The sequence below is a fragment of the Hemicordylus capensis genome, chromosome 3 (assembly GCF_027244095.1).
Source record: "Hemicordylus capensis ecotype Gifberg chromosome 3, rHemCap1.1.pri, whole genome shotgun sequence".
NCBI classification, from domain to species: Eukaryota; Metazoa; Chordata; class Lepidosauria; order Squamata; family Cordylidae; genus Hemicordylus; species Hemicordylus capensis.
In genome coordinates, this window is record NC_069659.1 from 53,837,721 (window position 1) to 53,861,309 (window position 23,589).

General features: G+C 41.8%; 2 protein-coding genes across 6 annotated transcripts in view; both read right to left on the reverse strand.

The window, feature by feature from the left end:
- The window catches only part of IMPG2 (interphotoreceptor matrix proteoglycan 2), a 95,090-nt gene extending 84,617 nt beyond the window's left edge, over positions 1–10,473 (reverse strand). The window contains exons 1-2 of the mRNA XM_053310219.1: positions 10,395–10,473; positions 8,438–8,695 (exon numbers count right to left, since the gene is read on the reverse strand). Coding sequence (XP_053166194.1) covers positions 8,438–8,695; positions 10,395–10,473 — 337 coding nt within the window. The remainder of the gene's footprint in view (positions 1–8,437; positions 8,696–10,394) is intronic.
- Positions 10,474–14,862: 4,389 nt separating this feature from the next.
- The window catches only part of SENP7 (SUMO specific peptidase 7), a 75,136-nt gene continuing 66,409 nt past the window's right edge, over positions 14,863–23,589 (reverse strand). For 4 of the 5 annotated variants that reach the window (XM_053306240.1, XM_053306241.1, XM_053306239.1 and 1 more), the window contains 3 exons: positions 21,360–21,428; positions 20,137–20,287; positions 14,863–17,323 (listed from right to left, as the gene is read on the reverse strand). In XM_053306240.1, the coding sequence (XP_053162215.1) occupies positions 17,186–17,323; positions 20,137–20,287; positions 21,360–21,428 (358 nt within the window). In that variant the 3' untranslated portion in view covers positions 14,863–17,185. The remainder of the gene's footprint in view (positions 17,324–20,136; positions 20,288–21,359; positions 21,429–23,589) is intronic. The other variant, XM_053306242.1, reaches the window with a different exon arrangement.

The window sequence follows — 23,589 nt, forward strand, 5'->3', positions numbered from 1 at the left end:
ATTGTGTTCTGTATTGGTTTAAAGCTCCTAGTCCCCCTGATAACCATGCCTCTCTTCTTATCTCCTTTTCATTAATGTTTTATTTTTTAAATGAATCATGCAGGATGTTGTTTCTGAATGCAAGCTGTCACTTCCTCTAACTGCCTCAATCAGCTCCTGCTAGCTTAAGTATTTAGTATCTGGCCTTCCAGTTAGTTAGTCGGTCTGACAGCCACCCCACTGCGTCCAGTCTCAAAAGCTCAGCACCATCTGTGGGTTCTTATTGCATTAACCAAACATGAACTTAGGAAGGCAAGGCCTCTCTTGTGGACAGAAGGGATAAAGCTTTGGGAAGTCTGTGCACCTTCTGCTATGTCAGGCAAATCCACTAAAACTGGTGTCACATGCTTTCAGCTAATGGGAAAATGGAGTCTATGGAATTTATTATCATACATACCTGGCAATAACAATATGTTGAAAAATAGGAGATTCTCATTTACCTCACCATATTGAAATGACAGTGTTGTTGTTGAAAGGGTGCTTCTTATAAATCAAAGCGATTAACCACTTGCCCGCTAACCTTCAGCTCTCTCAAGGCTGTGATTCTGCATGCCACAGAGTACCATCCTAAAAAGGGTTCTGTTGTAGCATGTAAAGCCCCTGCTTGGGTTTGTGACAGACTTTCTCATGCAACCAGTACATCTAGAGTTGCTATGCCCCCCGGAATTTAGGGTTTCACCCAGACTTTAAGTATCTCACCCAGATTTGCCTGGATTTCAGCTTTCTTTTTTCTTTCTTTTTTTTAAAGCTAAGCTTTAGCTCTTGTAGAAGCAGAGTTATGGAGCAAAACATGCAGTCACTATTCTGCTCAAAAATTATTTTCAAGCCAATTTACATAATATGCAAATTAGGCACCCTGATTTGGAAAGCCAGAGTATGGCAACCCTAAGTACATCACGAGCACATTTTGATCCCAAACTGAAAGTGAGCAGTCTATCTAGATGGATTCACACAATCAATTCTTCCCCAAATGTTAACTTTTGTAGTCACCAAGTGGTGGGAATAAAACATAGTTGCCATTCTTTGATATGCACACATCTGGTGTGTGGGCACTAGGCTTGTGGATGAAGCCTAACCTCTAAGAGGTGTTTGGATAACTTCATGGGGGAGAGATCTATCAATGGCTGCTAGTCGGAGGACTATAGGCCACCAACTCTGAATACCAGTTGCAGGGGAGTAACAGCAGGAGGGAGGGCATGCCCTCAACTCCTACCTGTAGGCTTCCAGTGGCATCTGGTGGGCCACTGTGTGAAACAGGATGCTGGACTAGATAGGCCTTGGGCCTGATCCAGCAGGGCTGTTCTGTTCTTATGAAGGTTTCTGGACCAGGGGGCAGGGCCCAGTAGTTTTGTTATGTCTGGGGCTGGAGCCTAGTGGGCTTCAGTGGGTCCAGGGATGGAGCTGTCATAACTGCAAGCAATACATAGGTAGTTCAGAACTGCCTGCACTGCTGCTGGTATCCCAAACACCTCCTGCTCTGTTGTGAAACAGCCCTGTTTCACTACTACTTAAAATTGCATGATCGTTGTGCAACACTATGTCCATTATTTTAAGTGGATGAAGCACCACACAACTGTCATTGTAAGATTTTAAGTAGTAGTGGAACAGGGCTGATCTGCAGCAGTGTGAGTGGTTCTAAACCACCAAAGAGGGCCAGCAGCACAGACTGAAGAAGCATTAAGCCTGACCACTGACCCCATACCCAACCACCAGGAACACCCCAAACCTCAGGGAGTGCAGTATTCAAGCTAGTTTCCAACAAGAAGCCAGCATTTTCACCTTTAAGACTTCACACTTCAGAGTCCTGCTTGCCAACATAGATAACATGCCCAGCAGGGAAAGAGCCACCATTGAGCAGTAGGGTTCAAGGAACCTGGGCTGCCAATGAAAAGGGCCACTGGAGCCCTTCTTGAGCGTGATGTCACACACAAAGGGGGTTTGCCCCAGTTGCCGGAGGTACCGCCCCAGCCCTCTGCATTTCCAGCCAGCGTTTGCTGGCTGGGTGAATTTACTTCCCATTCTCTCCCTCGCTGGAGAGAGAGGAAGGGAAATAAATGCAGCCAGGCAGAAAACACTGGCTGGAAATGGGCTCTGGAGAGCTTGCATGGGCTCTCCGGAGCCTAGACCATGGCCCCTTTGTGTGTGACATCACATGGGCATGGCCCAGGCTCTGGAGAGCCTGTGTGAGTAATCCATTTCCAGCCAGTGCTTGCTACCTGGCTGTGTTTATTTCCCTTCCTCTCCCTCCAGCAAGGGAGGGAAATAAATACACCCAGCTGGAAATGCAATTGGAGGGCTGGGGTGGACCCTCCAGAGACTGGGCCACACACCTCTTGCATGTGATGTCACATGCATGGACATCACTGGCACGCATGGTGGGGACAGCTGGGCAGAACATGGGCCACCGATCTGCTGGCTATGCCACTGATGCCCAGTAAGAAATAACGGAGACCTAGGCTTTAGACCAGAGGACTGCCACTTGAAGGTTCTGCACACTCTTATGCAAGGGGGTGAAGCCTGAGAGGCCAGTAAGTAAAGCTAGTAAGTATCAAAAGACTCAAACTACAACGTAACTCCTATTGGCATAAGTAATCTGCTCCCTGGACTCTGTGCAGGGTCCTAAGAGACTTGCCTCCAACTGTCCTTTGTTGTTGGTTTCCAGATCTAGGATTGAACCCTGCCCATCCTCTCCATCTATCCCAGACTGTGCTAGAAGATCTGCATCCTCATGGCCTGTCCATGGACTCAGCCTTGCTAGGGCTGGAAAGTAACCAAATGGATTTGCTGCAAGCTATGTGTGTGTTTATTGGCCCTATGGGGCAGCTATGGAAAGTCTGGATTCTTCAATGCATTCAGTGCTGGAGAAGTTCCAGTGCACAATATCGGGCAGGTATTTAATGAGCAACAAATGCACTGCTGTTGCTCTGCAAGATTATAAGCTTTGTGTGGGATGTATTCCTTGGGATTGTTTCAGACTCTTTCATTCTTCAGGGCTCAAGTGTGTAGGAAAACTGGCTAGTGGGACATCCATTGCAGTTTGGAATGTGGTTCTACTGGGTAGTGACCGTGAAGTGCTACTAATTCTGATTTTTTTAATTACAGTCTCGCTGAACTTATATTATAAACTCTCGTAGCAATCCCCCTTATTCTGCCTTATAATACAGTCCAATACATTTTTTTCCAGGAAACATCCACTTGGCAAGGCTTTTATTGTTCAAGAACTGTTTATCTTTCCAAGCAGTAAGAGTGATTTAGCCTATTACATCTCATTCTGTAGAAAGGGATTTGCTAGGTTAACTGGAGGGACAGCACATGACAAGTACTGGATGCCGACTTGCGGGTGGGGTAGCTTGCTTGGTCATTTGTGTAAATGAGCAGTGCTCAGATTTAATCCAGGTGTAATCCCATTTGTACTTCTTAAGGGTTGAACGATGTACAGCAAGGAGTAGTATATTAACTCGGGCAAAGTATCCTTCCTCGGTGTATATTTAAAACAGCAGAGCCAAATGTGCAATTGTCGGTGACTCAGACAGTAGTGAAGGATGCCTCCAAGGAGACTTTCTTACCAAGTTTCCATAAGCTATATGATTTGGAAAGCTTGCCCTATAAGCGTGCTATGTGTAGTCACCTCTGAATTTTTATTTTTTTTAAAGGCTCACTCCAGAGTTCACATTGGAAGCTGAGCACAACCTTTATATTGGCATACATAACAGTGAAGCAATATTTGGGGACAATAATAGCCAAAGGAACAGATCTGACTCAATAAAATTAAACTAGCTAGTAGTATATATATGAATAGTCCAGGTGTTGACAGAGGTGGGAGTCAGAGTGGATGTTACACCAAGATTTGCACTTTAAACTCTAAACTTTAGAATTCTACGACTGCTGCTGCTACTTATAGTTAAACGGTAAAGTGTGACATCGAGTCTGTGTCAACTTCTGGTGACCACAGAGCCCTGTGGTTGTCTTTGGTAGAATACAGGAGGGGTTTACCATTGCCATCTCCCACGCAGTATGAGAGGATGCCTTTCAGCATCTTCCTATAGTGCTGCTGCCCGATATAGGTGTTTCCCATAATCTGGGAAACATACCAGCGAGGATTCAAACTGGCAACCACTGGCTTGCTAGTCAAGTCATTTCCCCACTGTGCCATTAGGTGGCTTGCTACTTATAGTTATATACTGCTTTTTCAATAGAAGTTCTCAAAGCGGTTTACAGAGAAAAATAAACAAGATGGTTCCCTGTCCCTGAAGGGCTCACAATCTGTTGCACCAGCAATAGCGACTGGAGGAATCCTGCACTGTGGTTAGATAGGACCAGCTGCTCTCCCCCTACTAAATGTAAGAGTATAATCACTTTAAAAGGTGCTTCCTTGGTCAGTTAGCAGGGGACAGATAGCAATATCTCAAAATCGTCTGGGGCTTGGCTGGAGGATATGCTATATCAAGGTAATCATTGTACACTTTAGACTTTATGTTTGAACTGATGTTAGGATCGGAAGGTTAGGTTGCTTCACCTATTATGCTTCTTATGTGTACATGTAAAATGTACACATGTCAACATAAAAATGTAACACATGCACATGACAAATTCATGTTTAGAAATGTGTGTATCAAGCAGGTGCACACACCAGAGAGCTAGATTTTTATTTATTTATGCCACACAATAATTGTAGAGGGTACTTTATAGAGCAGTGCTGCACAACTGTGTTTGCACAGTTTTAGGCATTTGCACAACAATGCTCTAGTGCAACTATGTGATTTCTTTAAATGCATGCAGCAGTGCAGGCAATGTGGAAACCACCTGTTTGTGAGCCAATGATAATAATCCATCCTCAATATCTTCCAGAAGCATTTGTTAGGTCACTTTTAGTTGGGCAAGTGCTCAGTTCCCCCACATAAGTAGGGAGGGTGGTGTGATATTAGTTATATTGTGTGTTGGGAGGCTTTGTGGAGAGATCTGTACATTTTGTGGGAGGGCACAGTGATGGGTAAGCAGCTGAATGTTCAGGAAGATCAACAACGATTAATTGCTCTGGCTGGGAGACAGAAACACAGCTCTCTTGCAAGACTTCCGGGGAGGAAGAGGAAGAAGAAAGCACAGAGGGAAAGAAGTGGGTGGAAGTAGCAAAAGAAGGCCAAGGAGAGAGCCTCGTGATCCTCATAAGGGATTGAGCAGAAGGAAGAGGGTAAAAGGGAAACCTTCCCCTTCTGCCCTCACAACACTGAGACCCACTGAGTTCTCCTGGAGTAAAACAAAAACACATGAGCACCCTTTGCACCCATCTTGATGCAGGATAAAGGAAAGCCTTATCAGCAGTCCTTAAGCTAAGTACCAGTTAGCTTAAGAGCGGGAAAGGGAAAGTATAGTGGTTGAAAGGTGCATGGCCGCAAATGCTGGAGAGTACAGTACAATTTTCCTTCTAGGAAACAAATTATGAGTGGGAAATTTGGTTCAGCTCACTGTTCTACAGTCATAAAGTCTCCCTTGTGGTTTTCTTTATGTTACAATTACAGATTAGAGTTGTGTAACCCTGTGCCATGGCTGCCATTTCAAGTTTCAGCAGAGGAAGAGCAAGAGTCACAGCCAGGGACAAACCCCCATTCTTGGATATGATTAGCATTAATTTGCGAAGAAAGCAGTACATCCTAAGGGCATGTACTATAGTTATTTTAATTATCTCCCATAACAATGCTTAAACTATCCTTTATTTTTCACTACTTGCCCCTATAAATAATTTATCCCTATTTTGCTTTTTATGCAGATTTTGGAGATGCCTTTTAAAAAATGTCATTTATGGGTGCAAATAGAAAATTATTGCTGAATGTGTTTGACTTGCAGCAGTTACACTATTAAAAGTACAATCAGATTCCTTGTGAGAGTAAACATTCTATTAAGTATGCTTCACTTTGAAAAAAAGGAAAACCTGATGGTCAATTTACTAACATAGGCACTTCAGAAACCAGTACTGGACAGGTTATTGCAAAGTAAATAAATATAGCATATCACAGGTAGAGCCTTCAGTAATATGTAATACTGGAAGTTGAGGGAATACTTAGGAAGTGATCCATAGTGTAAGGAAAAGGTTGTTAGAACTACATGAGCGTCCCGACTTACATCTGTGGAAGGTTAGAAGGCATGCATAACCCCCAAAATAGGGGCTTCTGAAAACTAATCACAGGTGATCCAAAATATGGGGGTGGGAGTGGAATTATTTTTTCCTTAATGTGCCTCTACTGTCTGCCATCCAGTCTTTTTTTTTTTTGTTCTGTATGGAGACCAGCTCCATACAGATCTACTAGTTTGTGCCAGTCATGAGGATCTTGAGAAACAGATATTAGAAACACAGGCCAAACTAATTTGATATAGATCGAGAAAACCAACTTTAGGTAGAATGTGTAATTGACTGACACAAACACAGTCCAAAGATGAGATCTAAAGGGTTTTTAGATGTACTATTTTCATGTGGGCACGGTGTCACTTTCCCCCATTCCATTCCCATACAGCTTGTTCTGCTTTAAAAGATCCTCCTAAACAGAGTTTCTTAACCTTGGGCCTTCAGATGTTTTTGGACTACAACTCCTATCATCCTCAGCCACAAAGGCCATGTCTGGGGATGATGGGAGTTGTAGTCAAACAACATCTGGGGGCCCATGGTTAAGAAACCCTGTTCCTAAAGCTTCCTGGAAATGTAGGAATGACGTATTGGATGGGGGCTGATTTTAGAAGGGGCTGCCTGGACATCTGTTATGCATTTATGAAGCTCACCACGTATGACTCTTGGGATTGCAGACTTTGATTTTGAGGCTTTCGTCAGCTCATCTTTTACAGGCTTGACTAATAATATGATCACAAACCACCTCCAAACCATTTAAATCTCCAGCAGCAGCAAAGACGTTAATCTTAAATCACCACCCACATGGTCATATAGGCTCTGACCCTAACCTGAGCATTCTGAATGCTCTTATAGCCTATGCCTGTGTTTTCACAGTAACTTTCAGGTACAGGTGTGCACAGAGTGGTTCGGTCACAAACCAGATCAAGTGCGAACTGCTTAGAACTGGTTCGTCGAGCTGACTGGCCCAACTGATCGATTCACTGAACTCGTTCGTATACTCGTGGTTTGGTCTGAATTCGGACCGAACCACCCCAACTGGTCCGTGCACACCCCTGCTTTCAGGTATACATTCAAGTATACATCTCCCAAGTATGCAGGCTCAGCACCTTGTAGGGTTCAGCCTAAGATTAATATGTCTACATACTTTTAAGACCTCCTTGCTCTTTCATAGCTATAATAAGTTTGTATCTCTTTTAATAAAAATGTTAGAGATAAAGAGCTTTTGCCCACTCATCTGAGAGGTAGGCATTGGAATCTAATGGCACAACGTTTGTTGAGAAGAAAATTAGGCGAGAGAGGTCACATCAGTTCTACCATCTAGCGAAACTAATGGAAATTTAGAGGTGAACAGAGACCACACCTTCAACAGATGCAAGACATTACAAGTCATAGTATATAACAAGAGATGAACAAGTTGACATATGTTCCTCAGGGACATTACCAGTCTCTCAAAAGGGGTTGCATCCAAGGTCTACACCTCTCTATGTCTAAGTCTACTGCAGTTAGTTCCCTTCACAATACCCACTTGGGCAAGTAAACCAATCAGGCCTATCTTTTCCTTGGGTGAAATGATCAGTTTCTCCAGACTCACATTCCACTTTATGCTTATCTGTGCTGACAGGCTAGTCAACGCACCTTAAAGATGCACTGCCCCCTCAAATTGCCACACTGTTGTCATTTTGCTTTTAGGTGAGCCAAACAACCTGATGCTACTGCGGGTGACATCCCCATCACATCCATCTTGGGAGGAGGAGCCACAATTCAAATTTCCCTTCCTTAGCTGTAATCACTGCCACAGCCTGTGCTGCTGCTGCTTCCCATTCCGATAGCTGGAGGATCACCCCACCACTGTCTCTGCCTGACCTATATCCCCCACTAGAAGAACTTCCCTGGAAATGCCAGGGTTGCATCAAAAAAATACCAAAAATGTCCTTCAGCCAAATAAATGTGTATTTACATTACACAGATATGGCCATGTAAACTGATCATGAGTCACAAATAAGATAAGTTTTTAATTAGTTATTCACTAGGCATCCAGTGTTTGCATGCCAACAACTGCTCTGCAAGAATGTCAGTCTCATATGAACATAGGAAGAGTCAGACCATTGGTTTATCTAGCTCAGTCTTGTCTGCATTGACTAGCATCAGTTCTCCAGGGTTTCAGACAGGAGTCGTTCCTTGTCTGCCTTGGGTTGAACCTGTGACCTTCAGCATGCAAAACATGGACTCTGTCGCTGAATCATGGCCTTATGCCCTCTGCCTTGTGGCTGGCTCACTTACCTCTGAGTTTGAAGTATTTCAAGTGATTGGCAATGGCTTGCTCAGTGGACTCATCTGGACATATTTTAACTCCAGTAGGGAAGAAAATGGATCTCTTCCTTCGAAATAGGCGTCTGCTGAATCTCTCAGATTCCCTGAAATCAAGAAGATGCTTAGATTCCAGAAACTGGGAAGGACTTGCTAGTCGCCAGCCATCAGGTGAAAGATCTGGTGTAGCACCCTTTGCTTCTATGTCCTCTTCAGCTGAATAAGTTTCTTCTGCAAAATTACATTAGAAAGAAGTCTATTTAAGTTATTGCACAGTTTCACATTGTCACAACATCATTGACTTTAACAAAAGGTTTCACTAAGAAATACAGGCTGATATGCTAGTTTTCTCAATACTGCTACTCAGGAATTACTCTAAAGGACTACTAAATTTCAATAGGACTTCTGCTAGCAAATTTAGTCAGGATGTCAGCCATAGTCTTTAACCAAAATATAATTACTTCTTTATCTATTTAGATAATGAACATGCTGAGAGAAAGGATCCTGGCTTATGTATCATGTTTGGTGGTATATCCTAGGAATTATCATTGCTTCCCACGATATACTATGATTTTCTGGCTTCATATCATCACACATTTACTGCAAATAAAGAGTAAGCAAAATGAATGCTTCAATGTAAGCCAAATTAATCTAATTTAATGGATTCATCATTGTTTTGCTGTTAGCATCTGACTGTGGTAGATAATGGTCCACCTTTAGTACAAAGGAAGCTGTCTCAACATAATTTGTTTGCTAGGTTTTCCCCACCTAAATATGAGCTAAAGTAGTTGTGTTTATTGCATGTAATGGAGGAAAAATCTCTGCTTGCCCAGAGAGCAAGAAAATACAAATGCAACCCTCCACCTCACCATGGAGAAATCTTAGCCCGATTAAAACATTATGTTGAACGTTCATAGGAATGTACAGTGTACACAGGTACAGATATGTACACAGGTACAGTTATTCACATGCTATGGTGAACACTGGTTCAGCAATACACTTATCTGTACCTTGCATTTTAGGAGGCTTGCACCCAGTTTCACTTTTTAAATGGATGCAGGCCCAGTCATTCACAAAGGAACATGTATAGGTGTACAGCTATCTGTACACTTATACAACAGAATATCTGAATAGGGTTATCTTTTTGCTTATGTGATGAGGCCCTTTCCTCTATGTTATGTTCAGTCTTCTCTCACTCAGAGGCATGAGCTTTGACATACATGCTAATCTGCTGCAGGAATTCCCAGTATGCTATAGGGATTGCAATACTCTATTTTAAACATTTCCAGTTAGTTTGTAACTTCCTGACAATGGCAAAAAGCACACTTTTATACATCTGCTTACATAAAAGGTGTAGATCAGTTAGAAAGATATGTATAAATATCTTGAAATGAGAAATCCAGTTTCATCTGGGTTTTTGTCTATTCACAATATATGAATGAGAGTAGGTATAGTTCATATACATAGTGGGTAAAGGTGTTTCTTGAACCATTAATGGAAGAGATAACAGATTAGTAGCCACTTGGGTGAAAGTCTATGAGCAAATGGTATGTAGGAACTGAGAAGGGGGAAACATTGTAAACTGCAGTAAACAAAGTGAAGGTCCATGTTACAAAAGGTCCTCTTGGATCTGTAACAGCAGTGCAGAACAAGTGGGTGCTCAGTGTCCATACAGAGACTTAAATAAAAAGGAAAATCCTTCTGTAATAGTTTATACCTCTGCTAGAGATTGACACAAAATAGACCATGGCTAATTTCTACTATGAGAAACCAAAGGAAGCTTGTTTTTTTTTAAAAAAAAATCTTGTATGAATCTGACTCTGCAAGCATATTTCCTCACACCCTAATTAACTCAGTTTTTGGAAAACATAATATTTAAGGGAAGATTCAAAAGAATTTCAGAAAATTAAATTGAAAAGTTTTTTCTTACCTGTAAATGCTTGAAAATCACATTCAATCAATACAAATATCCAGACTCCTAAACAGATTTTCCAGGGAAAGTCACACATTGTTGTTGTTGATAAGGCTAGGGGGGTAAAACCCAAGTCCCTTTTTAGCAGCCTCAGATGTCCTGAACATCCAGGAACGTTTTCTTCTTATAGCAGCTTTGGCGTCACATGTAATTGTCTTTGATAGGAAGTATTAGTCGCATACAACAAAAGCCAGCCAAAAGGTTTTGATGATTTTCTTGTAAAAGAAATTATTTCATTTTTATTTCAGGAATCACAAGAGGTGCTGAAGGAGAGCTCCTTGATGTTAGCCAATGGACCACTGAGACAATTATTTAGTTTTAAGCTGGCTGGCTAAGCCAGCTTTACAGGAGCTTGTCATGTCGTTAACAGGCAGACCATACAAGGACAGTACCTTTCACACTTAATTAAGCACAATATTCATTGACTTTCTTTAAAAGAAAACCTCACTGTCCAAACAATAATTTATGTTTACATTGTGATCATTGCTGGGAGATTCTCCTCCTGTTCTTTTTCATTGCTAAGAGATTCTCCTGCTTGTGTACTTTTACTATTTGTGTACGAGATAATTTTTAAAAGGACACACTTGATTTGATTTAGTGTTCTGATCATTTCAGGTATGAAGCAAGGTCCTATTTGTTTTTGCAATTTCTCCTCATTTATATGCAACAACAAAAAGAATCACTTATTTATTTATTCATTCATTCATTTATTCATTTAATACATTTCTATACCGTTCAAAACGCAAGTTCTCCGGGTGGTTTACAAAACAATAAAAACAGCCAATAAAAAGATTAACATATTTCAACAATTAAAATTAAAAAGTTAAAACTATAAAACACAATTAAAACAGTATCTAATTAAAAGCCTGGGTGAACAAATGCATCTTGACTGCCCTTTTAAAAGTTGTAAGAGATAGAGAGGCTCTTATTTCAGCAGGAAGTGTGTTCCAAAGCCTCGGGGCAGTAATGGAGAAGGCCTGTCCCTGAGTAGCCAGCAGATGAGCAGGTGGCAACTGCAGACGACCCTCTCCAGATGATCTCAATGGGCGGTGTGGTTCATAGCGAAGAAGACGTTCTCTTAAATACCCAGGGTCCAAGCTGTTTAGGGCTTTATAGGTTATAACCAAAACCCTGTACTCTGCCTGGAAACTTCCCAGCAGCCAGTGTAGATGTTTTAAGATAGGAATGATATGGTCTCTCCAAGATGACCCAAAGACCAATCTGGCCACCGCATTCTGGACTAACTGCAGTTTCTGGACTACATACAAAGGCAGCTCCACATTGCAGCAGTCAAGTCTGGAGGTGACCAGCAGATGTACTACTGTTCTGAGGTCATTTATCTCAAGAAATAGACGCAGCTGGCGTATCAGCCGAAGCTGATAAAAGGCACCTCTGGCCACTGCCTCAGCGTGGGACACCAGGGAGAATTTTGTGTCCAGAAGCACCCCCAGACTGCATACCTGTTCCTTCCGGGGAAGTGTGACCCCATCCAGAACAGGCAGATCAAAATCATCTCCCGAGTTCCGACCCCGCACAATAAATACCTCAGTCTTATCTCAGTCCAGCCCATCACTGCCTCCAGGCAGGCATTTAGGGAGGTTATGCCTTCTCCTGATGATATTGACATGGAGAAAGAGATTTTGGTGTCATCAGCATACTGGTAACACCCTGCACCAAATCTCCTGATGATCTCTCCCAGCAGTTTCATGTAGATGTTAAACAACATCGGAGACAATATTGAGTCCTGAGGGACACCATACCGAAGTTCAGTTTTTTTAAGAACAACAGTCCCTGAGAGACACCATCTGGAATCTGCCTGAGAGGTAAGTGTGGAACCACTGCAAAGCAGTGCCTCCCACCCCTAACCCCCATAGTTCCAGAAGGATACTATGGTCGGTAGTATCAAGAGCTGCCAAGAAGTCCAAAAGGACCAACAGAGTCACACTTCCTCTTTCAATTGCCAATTGGAGATCATCCCTCTGGCCGACCAAGGCAGTATCCATCCCATAGCCAGCCCGAAAGCCGGTCTGAAACAGGTCTATCTGATGAAGATCATCAGATAGAAGTGACAGCGATTCTGACAGCACTGACAGCTTCCTTTCCAGAAATAAAACTAATCTTACACATTCACAATAATTTTGAGTATTGGCAATGCAAAAAAACCTCCAGTCCATAGCCGAACAGTTGGTTGACTCGCATCCAGTGGTCCCTCTATTTTTTCTCATCTCTGTGCGGTCCCTCTAATTTTTTTCACCTGTTTTGTTCTAGGCAGCAGGATCAAGGCAGTGTGTGTGCACCTGCATTCAGAATGGGGCCTTCCTGAGTCAACCTGAGTGGGATCTAAAATGAACTGAACTGATATCCAAAAACTTGTGAGCGCATGCACATGCACACGCCTTAGAGGGAACATTGCTCTCATCACCTGTATAACTAGAATAAGGAATATACAATATAGCAAACTACACTGTGATAGAGTAGATAATGTAATGTTTGTGAGCACTGCCAGGTTCACCTAGGAGTTTCCCTCAGAAAAGTCTCCTCTGCAACAATTGGTCCACAGGTGAATCACAATATGGCACCAGCACAGACTGGGGGGAAAGCCATGTACTTACTTACTCCCTGTATTCTGTTATGTGAAAGGTATCAGCCTGGCTTTCTAACGTAGCCTCACAATGAAGGCAGGCTGGAATTTGCTGTAATATAAGGCCATGGGCCATTAAAGTAACACTTTCAAAATCATCTCGCAGCACAACAAACAGACTGCATTCCTGCATATACATATTTAGTGTACTCTCCATTAGGCAGGGCTCCCAAGCCACAGGTCTGTATAATCTTTAACTTGACATAGTGCTTTCCAAAAGTTACTTTTTAGAAGTAGATATGGAGGCTGGTCACACCTGGAAGCTGGGTGGGACAAGTGTCCTTCCCAGTTTTGGGAGCTGCGAGCACTCCCAATTTTCAGCTGTATGGGAACGGAAGAGGGAGAAGTAATAGTGTGGGAGGCAGGAGCTTGGTAGGACAGCGCCATCCTACCCAGCTTTCATACCCAGCATTTGACCAAGGTAGGAGGAAAACCTGTCCTACCCAGCTCCTGTCTCCCACACAATCACTTCTCCCTCCTTCTACCTAGTTGTTTGCTCCCACACAACCGAACACTGGGAGCACACACAGGTCCCAGACCTGGGTAGGGCACTTATCCTGCTCAGTTTTCCGTTGTGTGAATAGCCTCATGGATTGTGATTTCCCCAAGGCAAGTCACAGAATGGTCTGCATGGTAAGCCTAAGTAACTTACACTGAACAATGGGGAAGAGCTAGATGGGGATATGGGATACATAGACAACACTCCTTTCCCTCAACAGCCTCTAATACTGTGTGCGCGCAGAGGCGAGGGAGAGTAGAAAGCAGGGCTCTATTGAGTATATGGGAATCTTTTACGTACAGGCATGTCAGGACCCACCAGGATTCAGATCCTGAGGCAGCCCTCTAGGAGGAGCAGCAAGCCCCAGGCGAGACCCCTGGTTCCAAGAGACCCTGACCAGGCAGAACCTGCCCCTCCTGTAGTCACTCCTTTAAAAGGAACCCAGAGACTCTTGAGGATCCTGTGCTCCCCCACAGTGAAATTCCTAATGTAACCCCAGGAGTCCTTCTCTTGCCCTTGGGACCTCAGGAGCAGAGGCAGCATTGAACCAGGGCCAAACTCCAACCTCAGTAACAAAGTGCTTTCTCAAATCCTCCTTATTCAGCTTATTCAGGAGGAGGCAGCAGCAGCAGCCAGCTCAGGTGTTTTTTTCAGATCAGGACTGATCTAATCTCCAGGAAGAGGTGGGGCTCCTGGCTTCCTATACACCCTTCAATTCCCAGCCTGATGTTTGCTGGTACAATAGCTTCATAAAGAGATTTTCTTAGAACCAGCTCCAGCCACTGGCCTCAGCTCTCACCTGGTTCCTGTTCCTCACATCACCTGTTTTTCTGGACCTGCATCTGTCTGGGCTTGGATTCTGGGCCCCAAGCCAGCCTTGTAGTTTAACACAGATCTTCTCACACTGTCAGACCTAGGCACAGATAAGGTGGTACACTTGCAGTGGACTGGATTGTGCCCAAGATTGTGCTCAAATACACTGGCATCCTCAACAGACATTTTCATCATAGTTTTATAAAGGGAAATCCCTTACATGTGGTGACAACCAGTGTAGAGTACTGGATTTAGACCATGGAGACCCAGGTTCGAATTCCTGCTCAGCCATGGAGGTCATTGGGTAAAACTGGCCAAGTCATTATATCTTAGTATAATAAATTATTCCTTGTTACAGGAATAACAGTGAGAGAAGGACACACATACACACCACTCTGCCCATGTACACTACAACACCAAACTCCTTGGAGCAAGGTTGGAATAAAAATCCAATAAATAAATAAACAGTCATGTTCCTAATAAAAGTGCTGCTTCTTTTACTTTGAAAAAACGTACAAAGAAATGCAGTATCAAAACAGATCAGAGAATTTCATCATGGACATTAGACAACATTATAATGTATATTTATTATAATGTATCATCATCATCATTAAAAATCCACTGTAAAAGAATGTGTCATTCAAAATAAATGATGTGACCATACTTAATTATTTTCAATAATAAAATATGAAGGTGTTAATGGCCACTACAAAGTTGCCAGGCTCTCACTGAGACACAGAATGCTTAAGATATCCATGCTACGGAGTGGTCTACCAGGTCCATCACCTTGTGCTCTGTGTTACAGTTGTAATGATTCTTCTCATCCTCTAGCACTCACTCTGATGTCAGGTAAGACAATAATATGCAAGATGGACCCACCAAGCAACTTCACAGCACGGAGCTCTTAAAACCAGAATATACATCTATTTGCGTACCAAGCCTAGTTCAAGGTGCAACTCACATACATCCAATGAAAGTTACCCTGACACTCTTAATCCATACATAATAGCAAAAGAGGTGGTATATTTTAAACAGTGGGAATACTAAATCCAGGGGAAATGGCCAGAAGCCCAGAAAAGTATGTTGAGTGATCCTATTAGGCACCTCTGGTTACAAGTTGTAGTGGAAATATTTAGCATTAACTAGATTTCGTTTTCTTCTTTCTATGACACTAGATACTCTGTCTTCAGTTAGACTTAAGGGCCTCTTCATACATGACATTTTTCCTATGTTAAATAACTACTATGTAGGGGGAAAGGTGTAAATCATCACAGCATGCAGCATCCTATTAGGTGTCCACAAAGTCAGGAAGTACCAGCAAAACAGCACTGATTTATTGTAATTAATAAGTTGGTTTCGCAAACCAGTCAGTCACTGGAAATAAAACACATTTCTAGCCTCACACAACTTACTTTAGTTCTTCTGCCACTTCTTTGTCTGAGGCATCAATGCTGTGTTATTTTACAACACGGTCATTTTGATTTGTTTTTAAGAATAAAAAAATCTTTTCAAACACAGAAATGAGATAACATTTTACCTGTTAGATACTGAACAAAGAAAAATACCTTCTTTAAGAATTCCCTTATCCTTTCTGTTAGTGATCACAGGAGAAACAAGCACGTTAATGAACTTAAATTTTTTGGGGGGGGGTGTCTGTCAGTGCCTCTAGCTTAACAACTCTGGACCAATCCAGATTTAAATATGTGACTACTGCACAGCACAACATTTTACTTCAATAAAAACCTTCTTATTAAGAGATTTACCAACAGGAAATTTCTTTGGGGAAATCAAAAGGATTCTGCTCTTCAACACACATTATGTCTCTGAACATGAGTCTTTTGAATAAATGTTTTGTTTTAAAAACAGGAGGTTTTTCTTTCCATAAAATTCTGTTGCATTATTATACACCTAAAAATTTCCCTGGAAATAAACACCACGGCTGAAACATTAAAACAACTCGCATCAAGATGACATCTTGCCAGTTATAAGCTACGACTGTATCCAATACAGCAAAGACCATATGGCCTTATATTAACATATATTAAAATACATAGTATTTATGCTATACACGAATGCTGCACAGCAGAAAACAGATTGGGGCTCTGAATCTGGTCTATGTGGTCAAGTGAGACATAGAAAAAAATTGAGAACCAACTTTCATGTTAAATTTCTAAAGTACAATTGTGGATCCATGTTCTTTTCTTACATTTAAAAATGCGACATAGAAAGTTTTTATGCAGAACAGCCTCTGAGAAAGAACTGTATATGCCAAGAAATAGAAGCATATCAGTAGCATTAACGCTACTAGGGATATAAAAATTCCCCATGATACCATTTTAGACAGGAGAATGATATCTGCAGTAGCATTTCAACATGAAAATATCACACAGGAAGCATCTCTAAAATGGCACTTTAGTGCCTCCCTCTTACGCAGCCCCAGTTCCCACAGTTCCCGATGTATTTGGAGGATGAAAATAAACCCCTTAGGGCTAAAATATTTTCCCATCTTTCCAGCACATTCTTGTTATGCTGCTTCTGTATTCCAAATAAAAATCTAATTAGACAACATAACAAATATTTACTTTAAATTACATAATGGCAATGTATACACCTCAATTTTCCCACAATGGCCTGCAATACATATCTAACATAAAACTCTAGAATACACATATACTTAGAAAAACAACATTATCTGTAGTTTCTCCTCTTGTAAGTTTGAAAAACAAATGTTGCTGATTGGATTTTCAATTGTTGTAAACAAAAATCTCCTTTTGCAAGATGGAAAGAAGAGTGTAGCTAGCTTTTGCTGCCACTCTGCTGTTGCAAGTGAAGTTGCAAGATCAAGTTTCGAATGTCTTCACGCTTGCTTCTTACCACCTGACGAGGGAACCACCGCTCCAAGTGCAGTGGAAGCTCAAAGTTAACAAGAGGATTCTAAGGATTAAAACACAAAAAAGAGGAAGTCACATTAAGTTTAAAAGAAAACTTATTTCTCAGGAAACACCTCACTTTTTAGTTATGACTAAAACAAATGATACCTAGAACAAACATGTATGATATTGCTAGGACGGATATGTTAATACATTGAATGTTCCTTATAGGAGGCCTGTGTGCCAAAACAACCCCACTAAACATTTCTGTCAAGCCCACCATGCTTTTTCGTTTTCATCTCTCTCACTGTTGCCTCCCACACTTTTTCTGCTGCTCCTATGTGTCCCCAAACACCACAACCCTAGCTGTAGTTATTATTATTTCTTGTTTACACAGTCAGACAGGTGTTATTGACTGGTTTGTTTTATCCAGACATCGAGTCCTTCCCAAGGACCTGGGATGCCAGAATTTTATTGTCAATGGTTATAGATATCGTCGCAGAATATAGGCTGTTCCCAGTAAAGCTGCTTTTTGTAATTGGCTGATGGTGATTTCTGTGGCCCCTATGGTGTTGAGGTGCTCTTCAAGGTCTTTTGGAACTGCACCCAGGGTGCCAATTACCACAGGGATTATTTTGGTCTTCTTCTGCCACAGCCTTTCAATTTCAATTTGTAGATCTTTGTATTTGGTGATTTTTTCTATTTCTTTTTCTTCTATTCTGCTATCCCCTGGTATTGCTATGTCGATTATTTTGACTTGTTTTTCTTTCTTCTCGACTACAGTTATATCTGGTGTATTGTGTGGCAGATGTTTGTCTGTTTGTAGTCGGAAGTCCCATAGTATTTTTACATCTTCATTTTCTTCAACTTTTTCAATTTTATGGTCCCACCAATTCTTGGCTACAGGTAGCTTGTATTTTTTGCAGATGTTCCAGTGTATCATCCCTGCTACCTTGTCATGCCTTTGTTTGTAGTCAGTCTGTGCGATCTTCTTACAACAGCTGATCAGGTGGTCCACTGTTTCATCTGCTTCTTTACAAACACGGCACTTGCTGTTTGTTGTGGATTTTTCTACTTTTGCTCTTATTGCATTTGTTCTGAGTGCCTGTTCTTGTGCAGCCAGTATTAAACCCTCAGTTTCTTTCTTCAAGTTGCCATTCTTAAGCCATTGCCAGGTCTTGGTGATGTCCGATTTTCCACTTGTGTAAATATTGACCATGCAGGGGCTTATTTCTCCATTTTTCTGCTCGGTTCTTGACTTGTTCTTTCTTGTAGGCCTGTTTTGTTTCATTGGTGTTGAAGAAGAAGAAGAACGCGAAACTATTCTTCTTCTTTTTCATAATAATAGTAATAATCATGCGCAAGATTCAGCCATACAACTAGTTGTGTGTGCCCAAGTGTGTCCTTGGACTTCTCTCTCTCAAATGCCAATCTCCCACACCACATGACAAACTGTTTTTCAGATTGTAAACTGTGCCATTGAGTCGGTGTAAACTCCTGACGACCACAGAGCCATGTGCTTGTCTTTGGTACAATACAGGAGGGTTTTACCATTGCCATCTCCATTGCCATTCGAATTGTAAACCACTCTGAGACTTTTCAGAAGGGCGGTATAAAAATTGAATAAATAAATAAATAAAAATAAATAAATCTCCCACGCAGTATGAGATGATGCCTTTCAGCATCTTCCTATAGTGCTGCTGCCCGATATAGGTGTTTCCCATAGTCTGGGGAACATACCAGCGGAGATTTGAACCGGCAACTTCTGGCTTGCTATTCAAGTCATTTCCCAAAGGTGTTTCAGAAAGTAGTTTGTGATTTGGCTAAGGGTTTGCTGTTCAAAGAACATAGTCAAGAATCCTGCTGATGAAACACAACAATGACAATGATTTAAATCTCCTGTTGAACCCTTAATTATTTAGCCCTGGTGACTTGTGCAGCCAGTCATATGCATAAGGGACCATGGTGGCCAGAAGTGTGGGGCCAGTAGCCACCTGAAACAGTAACAACCCAAAGTTGTAGATTACATATTGGTTCTGGCCCACCCACCTATTATATTAATATTTCTAAATGTTATAGATGTTTGCATGGTAGATGCTTTTTCCATCAGACCTAAAAAGGGATTCAAAATAATGTAGCTTATTCCCTACACACAGACAAGAAATCTCAAAGCCCCAAACATTCCTAAAACAGACTAAATTTGTGCAATTTGCTGATTTAACTGAATACTAGATCTACCTGCAAATAAAAAAAATTGCTATCACCAAATAGTTCTTCTTACATCAGTCACTGAAGGCACAATAATTCAAGAGGTGGAAACAAAAATGGAATACCTAATTATGCATCTCATCTATACTTCTCCCTAGCAGACAATGGAACATATACTTAAAATTACATATGAAGGACCTTTGCTCACCATATTAGCCTACCTGTCTGCTTAGATTATAAGAGGAGGACCTTCTTCATGTCCCACTGCCTTCCAAAGTATAGTTGGTTGGGATATTGGAGATAGCATTTTCGCTTGTAGTACTCAGGCTATGGAATTCCCTGCCATTGGAGAACCTTTTGACCTTAGTGGCATTTAGATACTGCTTGAAAAACTTTGTTGTTTCAGCTAGTTAAATCATGATATATTTGACCCTGGCTTTGTATCATTTGTATGCGTAGTGTCTATTTTGTTATTAATTTTCCCCATACTTTTACACAGCATCATGTAAGCTGCATTAGGTCTTCTAAACAAACATACACATCAGAACAAACAAAAATATATTAAGACTGGCAATTCTGCCATCAACTGGCCTTTGGTTATAAAAAAGGTGTAGAGAGTTTTATCTAGATAAATAAAACAACTCAAATGAGTATTGAAATGTTTTGCACCTGGAAGAAAGTTTCCACATATTGTAGTAAATATACTCCACAATCGCTATTGTTATTCTGTTTGGGGACTCGCGGACAGATATCTACAACCACTGATTTGCTGAACTCACGGCATGTTTTGCGTTTTGTTTCCCATTCTACTTCAAGATATCTGAAATAAAAATAAGAGAAAGGTGTACTCCATGGTTATTTAAATAATGATAATCTTGTGTGCATATTTGGTAAAGATTTATTGATCAACTTTATTCATATTTATTTTCATCTGAATAAGCTATATTAAAAACCCCTTTGTGCACTATTTGAACATGTTCTCCAAGGTAAACATTTCTGTGGCCAGGATCCAAAGAGATGCTTTTAGATATGTAGGGACAATTTTGTGTGCATACCAGGACTTCTTCCCCTTCCCCGCCCCCTGACGTTTGGTCCAGTGTGCTGGGCAGTACAGGAGAGTTACTGAAAGCAAAGGTTCCTGTTACATGCATGTAATTTCCTCACATGCCATCCTTAGTATCCAAGCTTAAACTAAGATTTTTTGCAACTAGTTCACTTAGCAGATTATGGACGATTATTATCCTTTTCTAGAACCTCTTGGTCTTTAGACAGCAAGAAATATTTAAGAGGTCTTACATACAGGAGTCAACATTTGAGATGCCTAAGGGGAGACTTCTGAAAGAGAAAACTGAGGTGCATCAAAAGAGGGAAGAGGTCATTAAGAACATAACAGCAGCCCTGCTGGATCAAGCCCGAGGCCCATCTAGTTCAGCATCCTGTTTCACACAGTGGCCCACCACAGTGGTCATTAGGATGGAGAGGGGTATTCTGTAGGCCAGGTGGGAACTACCAGGGGGGCCCAATCAAGGCATTTAACCTATCTCTAGCATGATTTCAGATGAAACTATTCAAATTCAACAAAAATATCAAATGATCAGAAATGACTAAGATTCTGCCATTATAATGTCCAATACATTTTGCTTGTATTTCATCTTGCTGCCTAAGAAACTTGGACAATAAAAACCAGCTCGTATGTTTATTTCTTTTCCTTAAAAGCATCACTGCATAAACATTTACCTAACCAAAGGAATTTTACTTAGTAAATCAAAACAACAGACTGCACACTTTGAAAATTAAGATGTACATGTTCATACACATTTTTGTGTGTGCCTAACATTAAACTGACATCCTCTGTTAAAATACAGAATCAAATGAAACACAGTGGTACTTACTCTCTCAAGACCTGAACTGTTTTCTGTACAGAACTGGCCTTCAGGGAATCTAAGATGAGAATACAAGGCCTACAAAAACAGGAAAATGGCATTTATTCCCCATTATTGAATATCAATAGTTATTATGTACATTGCAGAGGAGGTTTCAATAGAAGAACCTGTCATGTGGAACCAGTTAACCTCTTAGTCTCAGGGGCACATACCATTGCCACCACCCTGCCCTGCTTGCAAGCAATTCGGAAGAATGCTACTTCTGACTATGGTTAAGTACAAACCAAGATTGGTTCTAATATCCAAATCAATCAGTCTTAGTTTATTCAAAATCAATCTTGAAATAAATCAAGATGTTAACCCAAGGTTTGAAATGAGTGTCACATCTCAGTTTATTTCATGTTATGGTGTCCCAAGACAGACAGTAGGCCCAGTGAAAAAAGAAGCTTTATGTTAAGGGTGTTGGCTTTGAGGCACTTCTTAAGGCTGTTTTGAAGGAACATCAACAACTCCTTAAGCCTGCATTGCACCACCTACAATGAGCAACAAGCAGTCCAATGAAGGAGGGCCTTGAGGTGCTTTCCTTTGCACTGGAACATGCTATTCGTAGATGGGCCAAGAGAATATTTATGACTTGAGAGGAGTAACCATGTTGTGTCATGATGTTGCACTCAATCTCCATGCAGCAAGCTGCAACCAGGCTGGGCCCTGATGAAGTATGGGTCCTTGGCCGAGCAGATCTTCATGAATTGGAAGGAAGAGAAGATCTGTTACTGATAGATGAACTATTTCCGAGAACCAGGGTAGCAGTACAGTGCTCTGCTACCTCTAGAGGTTGTTTCCTGAGAAGCTTGGCTAGGAGAAGACTGCGGGAAAGGCATAATGTAGGAGGGCTGCCCATGGAGTTGACAGGGTATCCACTGCTTTTGTTCCTTCCATCAGGAACCATGAGAAGAACCTGGGCAGCTTGGTGTTGACAAAGGCAAAGAGTTCAATTTCTGGCATTCCCAGCTGGTTAGTGATCCATTGGAATACCTGCTGTTTGAGGCTCTTGATGACTCAACCAATCTGCTCTTGTGTTGAGGACTTCACTGACATGATGTGCCAGGCAAGGTGGTGTTCCACCCAATGTAGGATCTCAGATACTTCTTGATGGCATGACCTCATCCTCCTTGTCAATGTATGTGCACTTTGGCAGAAACATTGTCCATCTGTATCAAGACATTTGCTCTTGCAGTCAGTCTGTGGAAGGCTAGGAGAGCCAGGCGGATGGCTTAACATTTCAGCCTACTGATGGTGTGAGTTGTTCCTCCACCATCCATTTCCCCTGCGCATTGGCTGAAAGGCAGTGTGCACCCCTCCCTCATCTTGTAGGTCATAATGTGAATGTGCTTTGGTTCTGTAAAGGATTTGCCCCGAGTTAGATTGTCAATGCATGTCCATCAACAAAGGGATTCTCAGGTAGAAGGGGTGGGGAAGGTAGGAGTGGAATCTCTATTTGGTGCTTGCTGGCAATGGCTTTCTGGTAGGAGTGTACACTGTAGAGGTAAGAGGTGGAGTTTGGCCAATGGCACCAAGTCAAGAGAGGCCACCATCAGATCTAGGAGATGTGCCAGGGATTGAATATCTTCCTTCTGCCAGAAGAAGCAGAGTTATGAGTCTGAATCCAGGACTATGGGAGGAAGAGACAATTTAATATAGTATCTATCATCATCCCATGTTGTTAGATATGACGCACTGGATGAAGATGGCTCTTCTCCTCATTGATGAGGAAGCTGTGGACCCAAGGCAGTTGAGTGTCTGGTGAAGGTCTGACTTTGCTAGTGAGAGGGAGGGAATGTCTAAGGAGCAGATCATCTAAGTACACATACATGTGTATGCCCTTACATAAGAACAGCCCTGCTGGATCAGGCCCAAGGCCCATCTAGTCCAGCATCCTGTTTCGCACAGTAGCCCACCAGATGCCGCCGGAAGCCACAGGCAGGAGTTGAGGGCATGCCTTCTCTTCTGCTGTTACTCCCCTGCAACTGGTATTCAGAGACATACTGCCTTTGAGGCTGGAGGTGGCCCACAGCCTTCTGACTAGTAGCCGTTGATAGACCTCTCCTCCATGAAGTTATCCAAACCTTTCTTAAAGCCATCCAGGTTGTTGGCCATCACTACATCTTGTGGCAGATAATTTCACAAGTGGATTATGCATTGTGTGAAAAAGTACTTCTGTTTGTTGGTCCTAGATTTA